Here is a 21848-nt window from a genome sequence, read left to right as displayed (position 1 = left end):
AAGAGGGCGGCCTGCCCGCCCCCCCCTTACCCCACCCCATGAGGAGGGACCCAGCGCACAACCTGTTCAGGATCTGGAGCCTCACGAACACGTGAGTCTACCCGGACAGCTCACCCCTTCAAAGCAAGATCTGCAGACCGGCTATGGACACAAGAAATTGCCAGCAAACTGTGATCACTCGTTTTTACTGACAGTAGGCAACGGGCACTCGGAAGGAATGCCCATCTCTCCGGTGTTGCTTCCCAGAAGCAAATGCAAGTGTGTGTTTGTGCAAGATTTACGTTTCACTCAGGTTTGGGTTGAGTTTGTTTCCTGGAGATTGAGCTGAGTTTCTCTGGTTTCCTTAAGTGACGACAAGCTGATCGCTCCATATTTACGTTTCGCTCGGGCCAAATTGGACAAAGGCAAAAAAACAGGTCTTGCAGGCGCCCCCCGGCAGTCGGCGCCGCCTCCCCGCGCTGGGCCAGGCAACCCTGGGCCACAGAGGAGCCGGCTAGGGCCGCGCGCCTCCCTGCCCCGCTGCGCAGCCCGCGGGTGCCCGGCCAAGCGCTGGCTTATCTGCGGCTCGCACAGCGCCCCCGCACTCACCAGTTCCTAGAGCAGGGATTCCGAGAAAAAAGAAACAGCCGGGATCCCTAGAAACATTAAATTAACACAAGGGATCTGGAAACAAAACAGCAGATGCCTGAAAGCCTTCCCCTTGACGGCTTCCTGCCTTCTTGGAAAATCTTTGCATTAAAATAGATTGGATTACCCTGCTTGGCCAGATGCTACTCGGGAACTTTTTTTTGGGCTTTGGGCTAACATCAAAGCAGAGTTTGCCATCTTTTAAAGGATTTTTCTTTTTGAGGTGGTGTGTGGAAGAGCGCCTTTGGGTTGCTGATATTAGCAAAGAGCCTTGGTTGAGCTTTCTGCATTACAATAGAGAACTTTCCATAACAATGGCTAGCAAATCAGATAACAAAGATCATGGTGCGTAGTGGAGACCTGAGCACAAAATAAGCACTAAGGGTTCCGAAGCAGAGGTTCCTGTCTCTGGGAAGAGCCTAGAAAGAGCACGGGCCAGCCGCCTCCTTTTACAGGGGAGAAAATGTCTTTTACTTCTAAGCCTACTTATTTTGACCATATCTATGAGAACCGTCTAATGGCATTTCCAGAGAGTCACAAACAAGCAGAAAGGCTTATGAGTAATATTTTATCAGTCTCTTTGTTCTAAAGCCCATGAACTAACCTCCATCGTCCCTGTCTACAAATTAATCAGACCATATAATTTGTAAATTCAAACCCAGATTAATAACCACACACCTTGAACAGTGGGTTTTCAGCACAGAGTGTATTCCACTTTCATGTCATGTTAACTTTCATATTTAAAGAATTTTGGTAGTTGAGAACGAGATCCAAAGCTTCCTATGAGGTATCAGGATTTTACAGAGGAAATAGTTTTTACTGGAGTAGCACCTTCTTTGACTTTTTAACTTTTTTTCATGATGACCATATTTATGAAGGGACTCTATAATCCTTAGTCACTAATTTATATATGCCATGCTTTCTAGTAAACCTACAGTCCTAAAATGATTCTATGCTTATCCCAAATTTAGGAGCATGATATGGGGGAGAAGCACATTACAACAAAATACGCTAAACAAAAGTAAAATTAAAGATCCTTGCCAAAGCATGAAAGCAACAAACTCATCAACAAACTCATCTTAAAGTAATGCAGTTAGACAAAATCTTTACATCTGTAATAAGGTAAGTATACAGCTCCAGGAGTTAGCAGCCCTAAATGTTTCTAACAACTCACAAGAGATACACAAAATCTATCATTCCCCCCGAATGTACGAAAAAATAAAGGGCAATTTCATAACACCTTTGGTGCTTTCTAACTTAATGACTGGCCTTCAGGAAAAGCAAGTACAATTTTTAAGTGTTTATAAAAAAGCAAAGGAAAATGTTGCAAAAAATTACTTGGCTCGAAGGCCACAGAGAAAGCTGGAATCTGCAGGACTTACCAAACTACACAGCTGTTTTAAAACCGAAAGTCAAACAGCTTTTAACAGGTATTAAGTATTTTATGCAACAAAATTATCAAATATACATACTTCTTTTTATACTGCAAATAGACATTTTATTTTTATTAGGAAAAAACTATAGTTATACAAACAATAACTAGACTGCTGTAATAAGAATAAATATAACTAGTCACATAATACTAATCAACGCTGGCTTTTTAAAAACTTACCAGAGAATTTCAAAATGATTCTGAATGATCAAGTGTGACTCCTATATTTTCTAGATAGGCACTGATGTTAAGAATAAGGCTTTCACAGAAATATAATCCAATTTCTTATTTCCATGGCAACAAATAAAAATGATGACAAAAATCACTAAGAAAGCTTCTTTAAAAAAATTTTTTTAATTAAAAAGCAAAACCTTAGGTAAACCACATTATGGAAAATTAACAAATCTGACAATCCTCCTCCAAAATTGTTTTTCGAAGAAAAATCCTAATGTCATAGAAAAACGTGGATGGCTTATAACTCTTAGAATTCCTTTTAGTTAATGAGAATCTCATTTTCGGAATTTCTTCAAACTTAACTGAAATGTTAATGAAAAAGAAAAATATTTAGATTTGAGAAAAAATTGTTCTAATTATTCCACTTCACTATCTAATTTCAGCCCATAAAAGTTAAATAGCTAGTAAACAACTGGTCTGTTTTGGCAGATTTTTTTTTTCTATTTTAAAATGTATTACTACATAGATGAGATTACTACTAGTTAAAATTCTGAATCCAAATACCATACATGCTGTTGTAAAAACTGTGCAGTTTTAAATACATTTTTCCTTCTATATATTTTTGTATCTTTAGCCAAACTTCTCTAGTAAAGTTTTACTTTATGATGTTTTCTAAAATAAAAACATTTGTATTGAATGTTATAAAAATTAAGAAATGTCTTCTAAAGTTAGGTGCTCCAAAATAAATGACTCAAAAGTTTTAATGAAAGCCCTCTTATAATTAAAGAAGGTGATTGGTAATGAGGAAGAAAATGGAAGGCATATTTACAATAAATCAATAGCAGAGTTGTGATTAATGGGCTCTACAATGATTATTAATGTTCTCCCTATAAAATATTAGTCTCTGCATTAATTTAAAAGTACAGACTGGGTTTTTTCCCTTGATAAATAACAAATAATGAATGTTTTTCCTATTTTAAAGATGAGCATGACTATTTTAAAAACAGAAGACTACCAAGATCTTTCCCTTTCCCCATTTCAAATTTATGAGTTTCCTTTTTGTCTTTTTGAATTCTTGAAATCCAACAACATTGTCATAGCTCTGAGAACCAAGATAATAGAAACCACTAACTGTAGGAGACAGCCTTGATGTTTTTGATTGTATTTTCCTAGAAAGACTTTTATGATATTTAATCTTAATAGCTTTTAGTTTTAAAGAAGTCCTCTAATGCCAATAAGTAGGAATCTAAATCTCAGAAGCTTAGGCAAACTTAGCCCATCAGCATACCCTAAAAACAGGATAATTTAGTAAAACCTAAATAATACATTAGTTTTTAAATAATATGTTGTATGTTTTCGATACATATATATCCTGGTAAGATTAGTAGGTACCAACCTCAAATCTGTACTGCAAATAAACAGCGTGTACATTTTTTAAAAGAAGAAGAGGCTACACTCACTACTGCTCAGTCGCCTCAACATTTGGATGTAGGAGAGAGAAGGAAAGAAAGTCAGGTCCTTCATCAGGGCTGGCGCCCTTCCTATGGCACTACACTTCCTCCTGTCCCGTGGCCACTGCCAAGGTCAGTCAGGATAGGTGGGCTCGTGTTTCTACATAGTCAGATAACTGTGTATCTGGGAGAAGGGAAAAAACAAAAAAATATAAAACTCTCTATTCCCAAATTCTCTGTATCCTTTGAAAGTCACACTTTATTAATGGAAATTAAAATGATAAAGAAAGAAACCACTAGTAACCTAAATGATAGCTTCCCCTTAAAGACACATTTTAACACCAACAAGATTTTCTTCTTTCACTTTCTTCCTTCCTTTCCTCATTTCTCTCTCTCTCTTTCCTTCTTTCTGTCTCCTTCCCTCTCTCTCTTTTTTTCTTTCTAGTCAAGAGTTTGTGAGTTACTAATTATTTTTACTCTGTTTGAATTGGGTCCCTGTTATCTTTTATAATTTTCTGGAATGGAGTAAGATTTCCATTATTTATGAGAATAAAACAGGAGGTTGACACTTTATGCACAAAAACGAATAAGCAAAGGTTGCAATGACATCAGTTTTAGTTTTGATTGAGGGCTGGCGTATTGCGCAGGGGTTGGCGGTGGGAGTGGGGTGAGGCAGGTGTGAGGAATGAGTTTGTTTCTTCCGAGAGGGCTTTGCTTCAGTTAGTGTTGCTGCATTTCTAATGAGGGGGCCCACTCTGCCAGCTCTTCCGGGTAGGCTTCATAACAGAGTGGGTAGGCTCAATTTTCTAGGAAGCCTGACGTTGGCAACTGCACCTCATGGAAGAATTCCACAAAAGGTTAAATTAGGGTGAGATTGTCAACAGGCTTCAAAAAGGCAGAGTTCCAGGGCCCATGCCTGAGGTCTCATGGGCCTCCTTCAGGTCCTCATCCCCACAGTCTGAAACGTTTGGCCCTTCTCTTCTCCAGCTCCCCACCCCGTTCTTCGGCCAGCCCTTCCTTTTTCCTCTAACCCTGCAAAAAATGAGCAGCACTGTTGTTTTGTTCCAACTGACAAAACAGCTAAGAAACAGCAGAACATGACTGCCCTTTGCAAAACAGGCATGTGATCCTCCTAGCTCAAGTCAACGCTTACAGTAAAAACGAATAGAGAGGGAGCTGTTTACGAAACTCTATTTGCCTTTGGAATACTCTCATCTCCGCCCTTCTCGGCCTCCTAAATACCCAAACAAATTTATATAATGAGCTTTATTTTATCACCCTGAAATTCCTCCTCAGTCCAAATTGCCAATGTGGCAGGTTCCAGCTGCCCAAATTCCCTAAACAACATTCCCTGTTTCATAAAAAGCATGCAATTGCTAGCACAACAGTCCTGCTCTGGTTCTCAGAGCTATAAACTGACTATCCAGCTCCCTGGCCCGGGAAGGCTGTGAAGCAGGCAACATGGACAATTTAAAGGAGTACAGTATCCAAGGTGCCATTTCACTCCCGGGCAGCCCGGAGTGGACAAGGTAAGGCCACCCTCCATTTTTCTTCTGGCTACTATATTGATTCTCTGGAAGCTACCTCTGCTCCAAAAGAAACCACCCCATCCCATTGAGAAAAGGTGACACTTAATTTGCACTGCTTTTTATGATGGCATTTGTTTGACTAAGAGGGGGCAGAGGTTCCATGCAACAGACTGCTTTAGCTGGTGACTTGACAATAACATATACCAGATTAACACATACCAGATTAGTTCCCTAGATGCAGATTAGTAAAGTACAAAGCTTGAATCCTTTCTTTTAAATTAATTAATGTAAGCTCAATGCTTATTTAATAGGCACTGACTTTTATCTGGCACATACAGTATATGACTCTGCCTTTAGCAAAAATACCATTCAAGCTATCTTCAGCAGATTTGAATGCTTTATTTTTATTTTGGGGACGCCAAAGAGAGTCCATAACCTACCTTGGGATTGTCCGATCTCAAAAAAGCCTTCGTACTTGCAACATAGCAATATCTAAGTTCTTGGACATCCCTGCACAAAATATATGGGTCCACATCTCCCCGTTTTTCCATGTACTATTTCCTCTACAACCCTGTTCACACAGCAAGCTCTAATTTATTCTTCATTAGGCAGCATATGCTACCTTCCCTCAACTGCCCCAGACCAGTAGTCATCATTGCCTGCTCTGCCCCTTGCACATGTATCTATGTGGTCTCGCCAGACAGTATCATGTTTGCTCCTATGTCTGTGTTCCCTAGTCAAGTTAAAGTTCCTTGAGCAACTAATTGTTTTTGTATCTCCAGTGCCTTGCGAATTTTGTATCACATAATAAGTGCTATAAAAGAGAACTAAACTGATGTGGCTATAAAATGACTTAGAGCTTTTAACTGTAATGGGCCTAGTACAAGACTCACATAAATCCAGGTGGTTGATCGAACGTCTCATGCTGTCATCTGAAATCATTTGCTCTTGCTCTACATTCAGAGGAGAAAGAAAAATGGGTGACACTTCTCTGGTCTCTATATCATAATTAGACCAGGGGTAGGAGCTGAGAGACTAGAAAATATTTAGCCTATCCCTAGCTGCATCCTAAGGGACATCAACGTGGAGCTCAAGGAACTCAGTGTATTTACCAACACACCCTATATCCACCCGTTATAACTACTTGAACCAGCATGGATAGGAATAGAAGACAGATTTTATTGTAGAGAACAGAATAAATCTAATAAAAGAAATAACTAGAGGAAAAGTTGGGGCTAGTTGATGTTTTTAAATAGAGATGGAAAAACATAAATGATGGTGGCCAGCACAGACAGTTTTGAATGTAAAGACTTTAGAAATCAATGTGGTCACTCTTTTCTAGTAATAGGCTCACCATGGACAAGAATAATAGGAACATTATTCCCCAGTTCCTTTGCAATGTACTGTACTGCTATTTAAGCATCCCAGCATCATGCTTGCTTTGATAAATACAAGTCAAAGTTCAACTGCCACAATTCTGCTTTGAGTCTCTCTCTTTTTTAATGATTTATGTCATGCTCCTCAAAAGTCTTTCTAAAATTATACCAAAGGGAAAGTTTAGGCAAAAAAGGGGAGCTTAAATGTTCTAGGGAGCTGTCAGATGTCCCTGGTGCCTGCTATGCACTTTTTTTTTGAGACAGTCTCCCTCCATCACCCCGGCTGGAGTCCAGTGGTGTAATCTCAGCTCACTGCAAACTCTGCCTCCCGGGTTCAAGGGATCCTCCTACCTCAGCCTCCCAGTAGACGGAAATACAGGCGTGAGCCACCACACCCGGCTTGCTGTGCACTTTATGTACACCATCTATATGTATCCCACCCTCCCAACAACTCCACCTGATAAAAATAATTATTCTCATTTTAAATACAGTTTTAACCTAGGTCTCTCTGGTTTTAGACCTAGTATTTTTTCTATAAATAATACTGTTCCAATTTCTTTTCTTTTTTTTTTTCTTTCCTTTTTGTAGAGATGGGGTCTCACTTTGTCACTCAGGTTGGTCTCAAACTCTTGGCTTCAGGCGATCTTCCCGCCTTGGTCTCCCAGAGGGCTGGGATTACAGGCATGAGCTACTGTACTCAACTGTTTCTGTTTCTACTATCAGCATGAAGAACACAAGAACTCAGCTTCAAAGGTAAGAGGTGTATCATTCATTCATTCATTCAACATTCATTCCATAGCTACTATGAACTAGGCACTACAGTCTCTTTGAAAATATAAACATAAATAAGTTCTGGTACTTGACTTTAACTTGCTCACAATCTAGTGGAAAAGAGACATAAAAACAAACAATTTGGTGTATTCTATTTTCCCTAGGCTCTGTATTTGGGTCCCCACCCCTTGTCACTTTTTGCTGCCACTTTACAAACTTTCCATATCTTAACACTTTCTCTTTATTTAAACATTAGTAAAGCACAAGAAACCTGCAGCATTTCGTAAGCTGCCTACACTGCTAAAGTCGCATCCAAGAGGGAAGTGAGATGGAATTAACCATAGCATTTGAACTCACTTGTGCTGCTCTGGGTTTCCATGCTGCCAGGGTGTTCATTCATTCATTTATTTGCATATTTTGGAGGGCCTACAGGAGGCCCAGTGCTAGCCAGGGAAACAGTGGTGAAAAAGACATAATAGTGTTCTGCCCCATGGAGCTTACCCTCTAACCTTTTCAGGAGGAGAGGCAGGCAGTCAACAAAATCCTGGATTGTGATAGGTGAGCCATGAAGGAAAACCACAGGGTGCCATGAGAAAGCACAATGGTACAGGGACCTGACCTTGGCAGGGGGACGAGGAAGGCCTTTTCCTAAGAAGTGGCATGAAAGCTGAGATCTGTGAGTTGAGTGGGATTAGCTTGGTGAAGATAGATAGGGCGAGGAGGAACAAGAAGGGAACAGAGGAGGATTTCAAGCTGAGGGAACAGTACATGAAAAGGACTGAAGCTGAGGTCAGGAAAGAAGGCTGGCATTTGCAGAAGACAGGCAATACAAGGGACAGGGTCTGGAGACAGAGCTGGGAAGGGAAGGAAGCACTGGCCCCATGATGCAGTGACGTTCTGGATTTCAAATCTCATTCTAAGAGCAGAGGGAACACATTGAAAGGTTAAAGCAGCTGAGTTGAGTGCATTTAATGTTCTTTAAAATTCCCTTGGCTACCTGTGATTAAAGTATTAAGAAAAACAGCGTGAAAACGTGTTTCATTGATTAAAAACTTGTTTAGAATACAAAAAGTGTTACAGATAAAAGCGTTCTAAATTTAAAAAATAATGGGTTTTATTCATAGCACTATTATCCTGAGTAGGTCATTTAATCTCAAAATATTTTTGTTCCCTCATCTAGCAAATGAAAGTACTAAAAAATTCAAAATTCATATACTTGTTTTAAAAAGCAAATGAAATAACACATTTGAAAATGCATTGAATCTCTAAAATGTAAGCTTCTTGAGGGAAGGGATTTTGACTATTTTGTTCACTACTATACCTAGGACCTAGAAGATGGAAGGATGAATAGATGGATGGGATGGATGGACAGATGGATGGACTGACGAATAGATAGATGGCTGGATAAAAGAAAGTGAGGGAGGAAGAGAGGAAGGGAAAAAAGAAAGGAAAAAGAAAAACAAAAGGGAAGGAGAGAGGAAGGGGAAAAATAAATGAACAGGCTAGGCAGGTAGCTCATGCCTGTAATCCCAGCACGTTAGGAGGCTGAGGCAGACAGATAGCCTGAGCCCAGGAGTTTGAGACCAGCCTTGGGCAACATGGTGAAACCCTATCTCTACAAAAATATAAAAAATTAGCAGGGTGTGGTTATGCATGCCTGTAGTCACAGCTTCTCAGGAGGCTGCGGTGCAGTATAGGATGAGCCTGGGAGGTTGAGGCTGCAGTGGGCCTTGATCACCACTGCATTCTAGCCTGGGTGACAGAGTGAGACCTTGTCTCAAAAAAAAAAAAGGATGAATGAACGGATGAATGAATCACATCAAGCACCATACTGCGCAAATACGAAGCAAGACATACAGCATGTGGCAGTCCACCTGGGCGGGCAACCTCCCCAGGAACTCGATGTCACAGCATCACCAATGTCTGCCAAGCAGCCAGGCCTTCCTTCAGTGCTGGCACACTGGGCACCTCCAGCAGCTATTCCAGATGGCTGGGTGATGGGGGCAAACACGGCATCAGAAGCCCATGACATCACCTCTTCGGTGTGGCTGGTGAGAAGGGATTGAGAAATGAAACACTGACTTTTCCTGCTGCTGCTTCCGCATACACTCATCTCTGACAAGCACCCCAAAGCCAGGCCCTAAGTACACATCATTCTCTACTCATATAATCCCTACCTACAGACTCTTATTCTGTGTTTACCAAATGTAGTATTATAATACATTTTTATATAACTTATTAAAATTTTTCTTATATTGCACAGTGTTAGCTATGTGTACCCAATTTCTTAAAGAATTACAATTAAAGATAAAGAGAAGAGGAAAAATATTAAAAAGCTTAAGATGTTCTTTGATATTAGCTTTATAACAATAATGATAGTAACCATTCACTGAATACTGACTTTCCTGCAGGCATAGAGTTTGACACTTAGCCTATATCACTTCAAATCCTTACGACCTCCAACAAGGTCAGCATTCTGACTCCATTTCTTAGGGAAGAAAATTGAGGCACAGAGCAGAATGATTCGCCTAAAGTTAGGAGGCTGTTAAGGGCAGCACGATTTCATGCTGTTTTTCTTAATACTTCAAATCTGGGTCTATCAGACAACACAGTGTGCATTCTTTCCATTACTATATATTATTATGAAAATCTTCTCAAAAATTGGACTACTTGTGATTAAAAAAAAGCAACCACTCTTTAAAAAAGAGAAGAGGAAAAATATTAAAAGCCTTAAAATGTTCTTGGAACATTTAATATGTGCCAGGTACTGTTACGCTCTTTACAAAAAATTATTTCCTTTAATCCTCTCAACAACTCTGTCAGGTCTGTTCTTTTGAAATGAAGAAACTAAATCTTAGAGAGACTGCAGTGACTTGCCAAATCTCAAAAAACAACTAAGTGGGAGAGCCTGGATTTTAACCCAGGTCTGTCTGACTCTAAAATGCACCCTCTTAACTGGTACACAAGAGTTCCACTATTCAAATACCATTGGTATAATTTGTATGCCTCAAAAGAGAATGTCAAAACAGAAGAACAGGGTCAATAAACCATTTTAAATATAATTCAAAATAACTACTGCATTAAAACACCATCTCTAAAAGCCCATTACCAACTATTTTCTGTGAGATTGTCACCTTGTTCTGCTGTCCCAAATGACCTTTAGAATGATCTACAACCAGGGTTTTCAATACAAGTGTTTTCCTTTTTCACTTGGTAAGTAATTTAAAAATCTGTTTCTAAAACTACCAGTTCAATCAAATGGAACTCATAACTCTGCATCCAAATCTTTAGAGATGCTATGAAAATGTACACTAAAGTTACTTAGTCCACAATGCTTATTAAATTATGTTCTTTGATGGTCAGGATAATGTTCAAAGTCACTGGGCAAATTGCTCATGTCATATAAAATATTAGGCTTCACTGTTTCACAATATATTTTGAAGATTATCTCAAGCATTTTAAGATACACCCAACATGATTGTCTCCCTATTAGAAATAATTCTTTTCTAAACCATGAGAATCCTCAGGTAGGTCTCCTGAGCTATATTTGTTAAGCTATACAGCTGTATCTGTTAAGCAAATTTACAGCAATATTTGTTAAGCCAACTTTTTAAAACTTCATTTGTAATTAAGAAGGTGTTTCCCTTCTTGATCTACTGATTGGGCAGAGGACTTCCTTGTATCTACGGAGCAGAATACTCACATAACTTTCACACTGACTGGATATGCAAACCAAGTAGCTGGCAAACTACTACTTTAAACACAGTCAGTGAAATAGAAGTCTGGCAATTCTTGGAGTAACGTGGGAAATAATGTACATGTGAGCTGTACACAGGCATGAGCCTGTGTCAACTTTCAACAGTAAAACATACGTATAGGAAGTACCTAAATACTCCCTAACAAAAGCAAAGTAAATATACAGAGTTGGACGCACATCCCCAAGTTCTGTGCTTCATGTTCAAGTGGAGATGTTCTATCAGTCTGAGAAAATTACAGTATTTATTTTTAAATATTTTTTCAGCTAGAGTATATGTATACCGCAAAAATAAATCAATAAATAGTGCAGAAAAACATGAAGAAAAAAATAAAACACTAATAATTATACCACTCTCAGAACTGTGTTTCACAGCCTCCCCAGACTTTTTTCTTGGCATATATGTATATGATTTGGAGTATTTCAAATATACAGTTGTACCACAGAACTGTTTTGCAACATGCTTTGTTTTATTTTTGTTTTGTTTTTCCATCCAATAGTAAATGAGGGTCGGCCGGGTGCCAACCTATAGATGGCTCACACCTATAATCCCACCACTTTGGAGGCCAAGGTGAGCAGGTCAGTTGAGAGGTCAGGAGTTCAAGACCAGCCTGGCCAACATGGTGAAACCCCATCTCAACTAAAAATATAAAAATCAGCCAGGTGTGGTGGTGCCCACCTGTAATTCCAGATACTTGGGAGGCTGAGGTGGGAGAACTGCTTGAACCCGGGAGGCAGAGGTTGCAGTGAGCCAAGGCTGTGCCACTGCACTCCAGCCTCAGTGACAGGGCGAGACTCCCTTTAAAAACAGAAAAGTAAATGAGAGTCAATGTTTAAATAATAAATATAGCTCTACACCTTCAATTCTCTCATAACTCATTTAACCAATCTTTCACTGATGAACAAGTTTCTTTCAAACTTTTGCTTTTATAAACAATACTGAAATGAATTCCTTGTACATATAAGCACTTATCAAAGTAGTCCTTTCAGACAAATTCTTAGTAGAAACACTGGGCCAGGCGTGGTGGCTCACGCCTGTAATCCCAGCACTTTGGGAGGCAGAGGCAGGCAGATCACCTGACGCTGGGAGTTCAAGACCAGCCTGACCAACATGGAGAAACTCTGTCTTTACTAAAAACACAAAATTAGCTGGGCATGGTGGTGCATGCCTGTAATCCCAGCTACTTGGGAGGCTGAAGCAGGAAAATCACTTGAATCTAGGAGGCAGAGGCTGCATTGAGCCAAGATCACACCACTGCACTCCAGCCTGGGCAACAAAAGCAAAACTCTACTAAAAAAAAAAAAAAAAAGTAGAAATACTTTATCAAAGGATGTAGTTTTCAATACATACTGCTTAAGTGTCTTCCAGAAAAATCATGCCAGTTGACACTGCCATCAGCAATAGATGAGAGTACAGGCTTCACACTCTGATCTTCCCTGGCTATGAATATTCACTTTCAACTGTTTCCAATCTGATAGGCAAAACAAATGGCAACTTCTGGTTCCTTTCACTGAATTTGCTTTTTATACAAATACTGATATATAGGGGCAGTAGGTCAGTGTTATATTGAAGAGCAAGAGTTTTGGAGGCAGACAGCCCAGCAACAGTTCTGCTAAATGTATGATCTAGGATGCTGCTTTAGCTCCCTAAATTGGACTGTCCTCATTGCACAATGTAAATAATTGCACTGCCTCATAGTATTTTCTAAAGCACAATATGATATTAGCCCAGTGCTTGGTAGACAATGAACAGTAAATGGTAGCTGCTAGTAGTGATGGTGATATGGTAGTAATGGAGAATCTGGTGGCCATTTGTATTTCTTCTCTTGCAAATTACCTTTTCATATCTTTGGTCTGATTTTGTCCTGGAGAATGCATCTCTTGTTTATTAATCTATAAGAGCTCTTTATAAACTACGGGCAATAAACCTTTAGCCACTATATATGTAGCCAACATTTTCTCCACATTGACATTAGTTTTTAATTTCATTTACGGTGTTCTTTGTAATTTTGGCTTAGTTAAATCTAAGATCTTTTTTTTTTTTTTTTGAGACAGAGTCTTGCTCTTGTTGCCTAGGCTGGACTGCAATGGCACGATCTTGGCTCACCGCAACCTCTGCCTCCCAGCTTCAAGCAATTCTCCTGCCTCAGCCTCCCGAGTACCTGGGATTACAGGCATGCACCACCATGGCTGGCTAATTTTGTATTTTTAGTAGAGACGGGTTTCTCCATGTTGGTCAGGTTAGTCTCAAACTCCCAATGTCAGGTGATCTGCCCACCTTGGCCTCCCAAAGTGCTGGGATTACAGGCGTGAGCCACTGCGCCCAGCTCTCAGATGTCTTTTTAAAATATATTTAGTTTCTGCTCTTGGTATCATGCTTACAAAGATATCCACTACCACAAGATTATAAATAAAGATTTAGTATATATTTTGTGCTTTTACAGATTCTTTAGCTTTTTAACATAAAATCTTTAAACATAAACAATATTGCTATCAAGTAGGAATTTAACTTTATCCTTTCTTTCCTCTAAGTGACTAGTATATAATCCCAATGCCTTTTATAAATCTTCTCATCACTGACTTGATGAGCCACCCTGACAGTAAGGAGTTGACAATTCCTAACCTGAAATTCTGAAATCATAAAGCTCTAAAAACAGAGTCTGTTGTTTTTTGCAGTTTGGAACATAAATTCATTTGGTGGTAAAACTTGACCTGAGCTAATGTGAGGCTATTTCTGGTCTTTATTGTCCCATTTAGTGTCAGTATTAATCTCTTCTACTGTGGAGATTTACATGAATTTGATTATGAGATACTGTCAAAAACTCTAATTTTGAAATATAACTGGCCCCAAACATTTCAGATAAAGGACTATGAACCTGTACTAGGCTTCTATGTATACTCAAGCCTGCTTCGAAACTTCCTGTTGTAGCTATGCTATTCTCTTTTCTCTGTTTTCCATTAATAGAATAAATTACATTGATTTTCAAATGCTAAACCAATCTTGCATTTCCAGGATAAACCACATTTGGTAATGATATATTATCCTTTTTCTGTTTTGCCAGATTCCATTTGTTAATATATTGTTAATAATTTTTGCATCTATGCTTAAATCTACATTTTTTTCTTATGAGGCCTTTGTCAAGTTTGGATATCCAGATTATCCTGGCTCCCAATTTCTTAGTTTGTCTACCATTTTGTTTATATTTACTATACTTTATGTTTTAATACTTGATGAGATAAAATTTTCTCCTCTTTTTCATTTTTCACTGGTCTCAGGCAATGTTTTTCTGAACTTTACTGTATTTTACCAAATTCCATGAATAAAAATAACAATACAACTTATGCTGGAATTATATTAAATTTTAGGTTAATATACACAAAAAGTTTTTCTGAATTTTACTATATTTTATCAAATTCCATAGAATACAAATAACATTACAACCTATGCTGGAATTGTATTAAATTTTAGGTTTATATAGACAAAAAGTGATATTGACATATTTACTACATTGACTCTTCTCACCAGCGAACATGTTACTCTATTCATTCAAGTGTTCTTTTATATGCCATAATTAATTTTGGAAATGTCCTTCATAAAGGTCTTGCCCAATTTCTATTGTTTATTCCTATGTATTTTATAATCACTCTGATAATTTTAACTCTATTCATACCTGTGCTACCATATTTCATTAATTCTGATTATCAATTATAGATAGCTGCTATAATTTTTTCCTTGGAAGGGTGGAGTGCCGGTACTGAGAATTCAAAGAGTGATAAGACAAATATTTCTGTTCTCAAGGGTTCACAGTCCAGAGGGCAGATAAACAGGTACCATATAGTAACACAAGTTCTGTGTTAGAGGAGAGTACAGGAGAAAAACACAGTCTACCTCCAGGAGTAGAGAGTGTTGTCAGGAAAAACTTTTAAAAAACTGACTCGTGGGGTGGGTCCCAGGTTCCTCCTTGAACAGGTGTGGTGATGAAGAGGCACATCCAGAAACTGCATTAATTCCTTCAGACTTAAGAACGTCATCAATACAGAGCTGAGTGGACCCTGCCTTCCACGTCACAGCATGGCAGCAAATCCCTCTGGCTTGCTGGCCTCCCCGTGGCTCAGCTCTCCCAGCTGCCTGTCACTGAACTGAGCACTGAGCACTGTGGGTCACTGAGCCACATTTCCCTCACCCGCCTCTGCTCACATAACTTCAGAAAAAGGCTGTCAGCGTCCAGCTGAGTCATTACAGCTTCAGTTGCTAACCGGCCTGGCTCTAGACTCCTTAAAGCCCATAAAGTGCTATCACTTATTACTACACAGGGACACCATGTTCTGAGAGAAAATGGTTCTATTTCATGCCTAAAATGGCAACAAAGCAAATGAAGGCTGATCTGCTGTGTGTCTCCTGGATAGTGACAGGTTCTGGTACCCAAATAAGCAGACCTAATGAAAGTCTGAGATTCCCAGCTTGGATGAACTATTTACTCCTCATGAGCTCAATATTAACTGTGGAGTCATCCTGCAACTACACAGCCCTTTGCATTGTGACCACAGGAAGCCATGCATGGAGGAAGACGGTGAGAATAAGCAATCACTTGTGTTTTTACTGAAGAGACCGCAGGGATCTGTCCAATTATTCAAATGCACATCTGGAAGAAATTCACTTGTCTTGGACTCTGTTTGCTGATCAGCAAAACAAGCAAAAGCACCATAAAATGCTCAATCAGGGCGATCTCAATTGCGGAGGCTGAACCTTTTCCCACCTGAGCATCATAAATAAGGCAAATTGCATAACAGGATAATAAGAGTTGTTGCTGAAAGATGCAATCACAAAGTAAAAGGACCTTTCGAAATCTGAGTATAGATGGTAATTATCCAGGAATAGAATATAAAGAGGAGCAATTTCAAGGTTCCTGCTTCGTCATGTTATCGTGAAACCGAGATGGCCAAATGCCAAAGAGTGCTCTTTCAGTTAAAAGAGACCTTCCTGTGTCTTTGACAACAGCGCTATTCCCTTCTGTTAACTAGTGTGCTGTAGTACACCGACTTGTATAGCAGTCTAATCTCAAATGCCACAATTCACAAAGTTGCCACCTGTCCTTTCCTGCTACCAAAACCAGAATTCTACCTGGTAAGCTTCACAGCTGGGGAGGGGGGAGGAAAAAAATAATAAATTGTGGTTCTTTATACTTCAGTATCATTGTATTTATAAATAATGTCTATATTTACCTGAATAAGATTCTTGCCTAATAAAGAGATGTACACCTCCAACTAGAGTGCTACTAGTAAAGCTTCCTTCTCTAATATCAAAAGCAAGACCTGAGAAAAATAAAGTAGGTAAATGTAAAAATACATTTATGGCCCCAAATAAATACACACTCTCAAATAAACAGACCCAACAAAGTTGAGGGAGTTATTTTAAAAAACTAAACTACTGGCCGGGCTCAGTGGCGCACGCCTAGAATCTCAGCACTTTGGGAGGCCAAGGTGGGCAGATCACCTAAGGTCAGGAATTCTAGACCAGCCTGGCCCACATGGTGAAACCCCGTCTCTACTCAAAATACAAAAATTAGCCAGGTGTGGTGGCGGGTGCCTGTAATCCCAGCTACTTAGGAGGCTGAGACAGGAGAATCGCTTGAACCCAGGAGGCAGAGGTTGCAGTAAGTCAAGATTGCACCACTGCACTCCAGCCTGGGTGACAAAAGTGAAATTCTGTCTCAAAAGAAAAAAAAGAAAACTAAAAACTAAACTATTTACTCTTCACCAGTTCATGAACATTAATTAGCCATAGAAACAATTAGAGCCACAGACTTCGCAAGCATTCAGGTTAATTTAGTAGAAGAATCATGGGTCTTGAAGTCAGCCCTGGGTTTGAATACAGTCCCAAGATACACTAGCTTTGAGACCTTGGAAAAGTTCATCTGTCTGAGCTTCCTTATCTGCAAATTGGGGAAAATATCTACCTTATAGGAAGGGAGTTTTGAGGATTAAGAGAGAAAGGTATACATAAAGCCTAACAATGAATGGGACAGAGATGCACTCTATACCCACCTGTTCTCCTATTCAAATTCTCTACACACTCGAAAGTAAAATAAATGTTCCCAGCTTCTCAACCTACACTGGACCTGTAGCTATATAGCAAACCCTTTCCATTAACAGTGCATAAAATTTTGCATTACAATACTCCACAAGTCAAATTCTCCGCTTCAGCAAAATCTGAATCTCTTACACATTCCTGGCTTTTTATTTTCGTGCTTACAAATATCATCACACCACCACCAGTAGCATTTCCCAAAGTAGTTCACAAGGAAATTGGGGTGAGAGGAGTTGGGCGGGATTGGGTGGAATGAGAGCCTTTCAAGGCATTAAAGATAGTCATGGCATTTGGTTCAAATTCTACTTTTAAAAATTTTTTTTCTTCAAAAGAGAACAGTTTGAGACCATGCATCTGTGTATCTAGGGAGTAGATACAGCAGTTGGTGACAACTGGGAAACAGAGCTCAGCTAAACACTGCTACCACTCATGGTGGTTTAAAATTGCTCTATTCCTAAGACATATATTGTTCATGTCCTGCGCCCACTTTTGAATGGGTTTGTTTTTTTTTCTTGTAAATCTGCTTTAGTTCTTCGTAGATTCTGATGTCTTCAAAAGAAGACATATATGAGGCCAACAAACATATGAAAAAATGCTCATCATCACTGGTCATTAGAGAAATGCAAATCAAAATCACTTTGAGATACTATCTCACACCAGTTAGAATGGCGATCATTAAAAAATCTGGAGACAACAGATGCTGGAGAGAATGTGGAGAAATAGGAAGACTGGTGGGAGTGTAAATTAGTTCAACCACTGTGGAAGACAGTGTGGCAATTCCTCAAGGATCTAGAAATAGAAATTCCATTTGAGCCAGCAAACCCATTACTGGGTATATATCCAAAGTATAAATCATTCTATTATAAAGACACATGCACACGTATGTTCATTGCGGCACTGTTTATAATAGCAAAGACCTCGAACCAACCCAAATGCCCATCAATGATAGACTGGACAAGGAAAATGTAGCACATATACACCACTGAATACTATGCAGCCATAAAAAACGATGAGTTTGTGTCCTTTGTAGGGACATGGATGAATCTGGAAACCATCATTCTCAGCTGACAAAGAACAGAAAGTCAAACACCGCATCTTCTCACTCATAGGCAGGTGTTGAACACTAAGAACACATGGACACAAGGAGGGGAACATCACAGACTAGGGTCTGTTGTTGGGGACTAGGGAAGGAAGAGCTGGGGGTAGGAAGGTTGGGGAGGGATAACATGGGGAGAAATGCCAGATATAGGTGATGGGGGATGGAGGCAGCAAACTACATTGCCATCTATGTACCTATGCATCAATCCTGCATGATCCACACATGTACCCCGCAACCTAAAGTACAATAAAATATATATATATGACATATATTGTTCCACTGATACCCATATTGGACCACCAGTTAAACAGGAAATGCAGGGAATATTGTAAGTGAAAGATAAACAGGGAATATTGTAAGTGAAAGATAATTAACAGAGAGATGAACATACAAAATAATAAGTCTGTTCTTTACAGATATATGTCACATTCATCTGCTCAAAATTCCTTTGTAGCAAAATAAGACATCTAAAACTATGCTAAAAAACGCAAGACAGTGACAATTATATCCAATGTGCCTTATCATTTATTGGGCATAAAAATTATCTACATTGTGTCTTTGCATAACGGAATTTCCAAACAGCACTTTAAAAGGGAAGTATTAACCACCTGAGTTTTTCCAAAGGCAAAAAAATGAAAGGTCAAGAGGCTTCTGGTTTCCAATCTGTATTTAAGGAGCTTAAAAGTCGCCACATCATCCTAACAAGTAAAAAGGCTGAACAAACTGAAAAATCAGCAAGTCTTCTTAGTTCTTAGAAAGTGGTATCACAGGTAAACTGATGCCTCCGAAATTGATGCAGCAGACAGTTAGACACACAGAAACACAACATACTAGAGCAGAAACTTTTTTTTTTTTTTTTTTGAGACAGAGTCTGGCTCTGTCACCCAAGCTGGAGTGCACCGGCACGATCAGGGCTCTCTGCAGCCTCAACCTCGACCTCCTAGGTTCAAGGGATCCTCCCACTCAGCCTCCTGACTACTGGCTGGGACTATAGGCATTCACCACCACACCCAGCTAGTTTTTGTATTTTTAGGAGAGACCAGGTTTCTCCGTGTTGTCCAGGCTGGTCTCGAACTCATGGGCTCAAACAATCCACCCAACCTGACCTCCCAAAGTGCTGGGATTACAAGCCTCAGCCGCTGTGCTTGGCCTGGAGCAGATACTTCCCCAAGAAAAATCCCCTTCCAGTAGGAGGAGGAGGAAAAGGAACCATTTTGAAACATGCCAGAGCACCAGGGTCTTCTGAACAAGGCCTGTCCTCAGGAGAAGCTATCTAACCAGAGCCTCACGGGACAGCGGATTTTTACCAGAGCCTAACTGGCCTGGGGGAAGAGCAATTTTCAGTTCTAGCGCACTCAAGCCTTCCATGTGATGAACAGAAATATATAATTCCAACTGAGCCCAGTGGCCCTCTCACCTAAGAGGAAATAAAACCTGGGAAACACCGTGAGGTTCACAGTCCAGAGGCACAGGCTCACTAGAAGACTGAGATCTACTCATAGGAAAAGAGAACACTTCTGTATTCACCAGACGGTTTCATCTTTCCCACTGCCCAGCAAAGCCAATGCACTGAGAACAGCAGGTTTTTGCAATAGACAAAGAGTTTAATAAACCCACAGGCAGCTAAGCAAGAGGACAGAAGCTTATTATTGCTTAAATCAGCCTCTCCAAAAATCCAGAGGCTATGATTCTTCAAGGATAACTTGGCAGGTAGCAGGGTAGGGAATAGGGAATGCTGACTGGTTGGGTTGAAATCACAAGGAATTGAAGTTTGTCTTCTTGCACTGAGTCAGTTCCTGGGTGGGGGCCAAAAGACCAGATGAGCCAGTTTATCAGTCTGGGTGGCACCAGCTGGTTGGTTCATCAGAATGCAGGCTCAGAAAAATACCTCAAACACCAATCTTAGGTTTTACAATAGTGATGTTATCTATAGGAGCAACTGGGAAGTTGAGGAATCTTGTGGCCTCTGGCTGCATGACTCCTGAGCCATATTTTCTAATCTTGTGGCTAATTTTTTAGTTTTACAAAGGTAGTCTCATCCCCAAGCAAAGAGGGGATTTGCCTCAGGAAGGGGCTGTTACCATCTTTGATTCAAAATTAAACTATAAAGTAAATTCCTCTCATATTTATCATATTGCTTGGCCTATCCCTAGGAATGAACAGCAGCAGCTTTGAGGTGAGAAGTAACATGGAGATAGGTTAGATTTCTTTCACTGCCATAATTTTCCCATGTCAGATTTTTCTCCCTGCCATAATTTTTGCAAAAATGGTTTCACTTCCTCTCCTCTCACACATGTATCACTACATTACTAAAGGTCTACTTAAGAGCAGTTCCTTTTACTCCATATTCATGCCCAACTATCAAGAAAAAATTACAAGGCATACTAAAAGGCAAAATAACATAGTTTGAAGAGACAGACCAAGCATCAGAAACAGACATGACAAGGATGTTGGAATTATCAGACTGGGAATTTAAAACAACAATGGTTAATTTGTTAAGGGCTCAAATAGATAGTCAGCATGCCAGGACACAAAGGCAATGTAACCAAAGAGAAAAAAAATGTAAGAAAAAATGTAAGAAAAAAAAATGTTAAGGATCAAAAACACTGTAACAGAAATGAAGAATGTCTTTGGTGGGCTTCTGAGTGGACTGGACAAAGCTAAGGAGAGAACATCTGAGCTTAAGGATGCATCAATAGAAACCTCCAAAGCTGATAAGCAAAGAGAACAATGACTGAAAAACAGATTATCCAAGAACTGTGGGACTACTATACAAGGTTTAACATATGTATAGTGGAAATATGAGATGGAGAAAAAGAGAGAAAGAAACAGAAGAAATATACAAAACAATACAGGCTGAGAATTGCCCCCAAATTCATGCCAGACACCAAACCACAGATTCAGGAAGCTTAGAGAATACCATGCAGGATAAATGCCAACAAAAACTACACCTAGGCTATCATTTTCAAACTATGAAAAATAAAAGATTAAAAAAAATATTCCTGAAAGAAACCAGAAGAAAAAGAGTACACTGGGATAGAGAAGCAAAGATAAAAATTATATCCACCTTCTCAGAAATCATAAAACCAAGAACAAAGTGGAGTGAAGTATTTAGTGCTGAGAGGAAAAGAAAAAAACCACCAACTCGGAATTCTTGTACCTTGTGAAACTATCCTTAAAAATTGATGGAGAAATAATGACTTTCTCAGACTAACAAAAATTAAGAGAGTTTGTTGGCAGTAGATCTGCCTTGCAAGAAATGTTTAAAAACGTTCTGTAGAGAAAAGGAAAATAATATTAGGTCAGAAATAAGAGCTACATAAAGAAGAAAAGAGCATCAAGAAAGAGTACGTGAAGGTAAAATAAAAAGGTTTATTTTTCTTTTTCTTAATTGATCTAAAAGATCAAAGTTTGTTCAAAATAATAATGGCCACAATGCATTTGGTTATGTATGCTTATGTGTACAGTAGTTCCTTATTATCCGTGGGGGACTGGTTCCAGGAACCACTCCCCCACCATGGATACCAAAATCCATGAATGCTCAAGT

The 21848-nt window shown here is 39.4% G+C and overlaps 1 protein-coding gene across 4 annotated transcripts in view; it reads right to left on the bottom strand.

Moving 5' to 3' along the window:
* CRADD (CASP2 and RIPK1 domain containing adaptor with death domain) overlaps positions 1 to 21848 on the bottom strand; it is a 179286-nt gene that overhangs the window by 112334 nt on the left and 45104 nt on the right. For 2 of the 4 annotated variants that reach the window (XM_017548640.2, XM_037745768.1), the window contains exon 3: positions 6107 to 6166. The exons of 1 other annotated variant lie outside the window; for it this stretch is intronic. In XM_017548640.2, coding sequence (XP_017404129.1) covers positions 6107 to 6166 — 60 coding nt within the window. Of the gene's footprint in view, positions 1 to 4284; positions 4717 to 6106; positions 6167 to 21848 lie in introns of those variants that run through there. One more of the 4 variants, XM_037745769.1, reaches the window with a different exon arrangement.

Source organism: Cebus imitator, unplaced genomic scaffold, assembly GCF_001604975.1.
Source record: "Cebus imitator isolate Cc_AM_T3 unplaced genomic scaffold, Cebus_imitator-1.0 Scaffold212, whole genome shotgun sequence".
Lineage (NCBI taxonomy): Eukaryota > Metazoa > Chordata > Mammalia > Primates > Cebidae > Cebus > Cebus imitator.
Note: the sequence above shows the minus strand (reverse complement) of the source record. Positions and strands in the feature narration are given on the sequence as shown.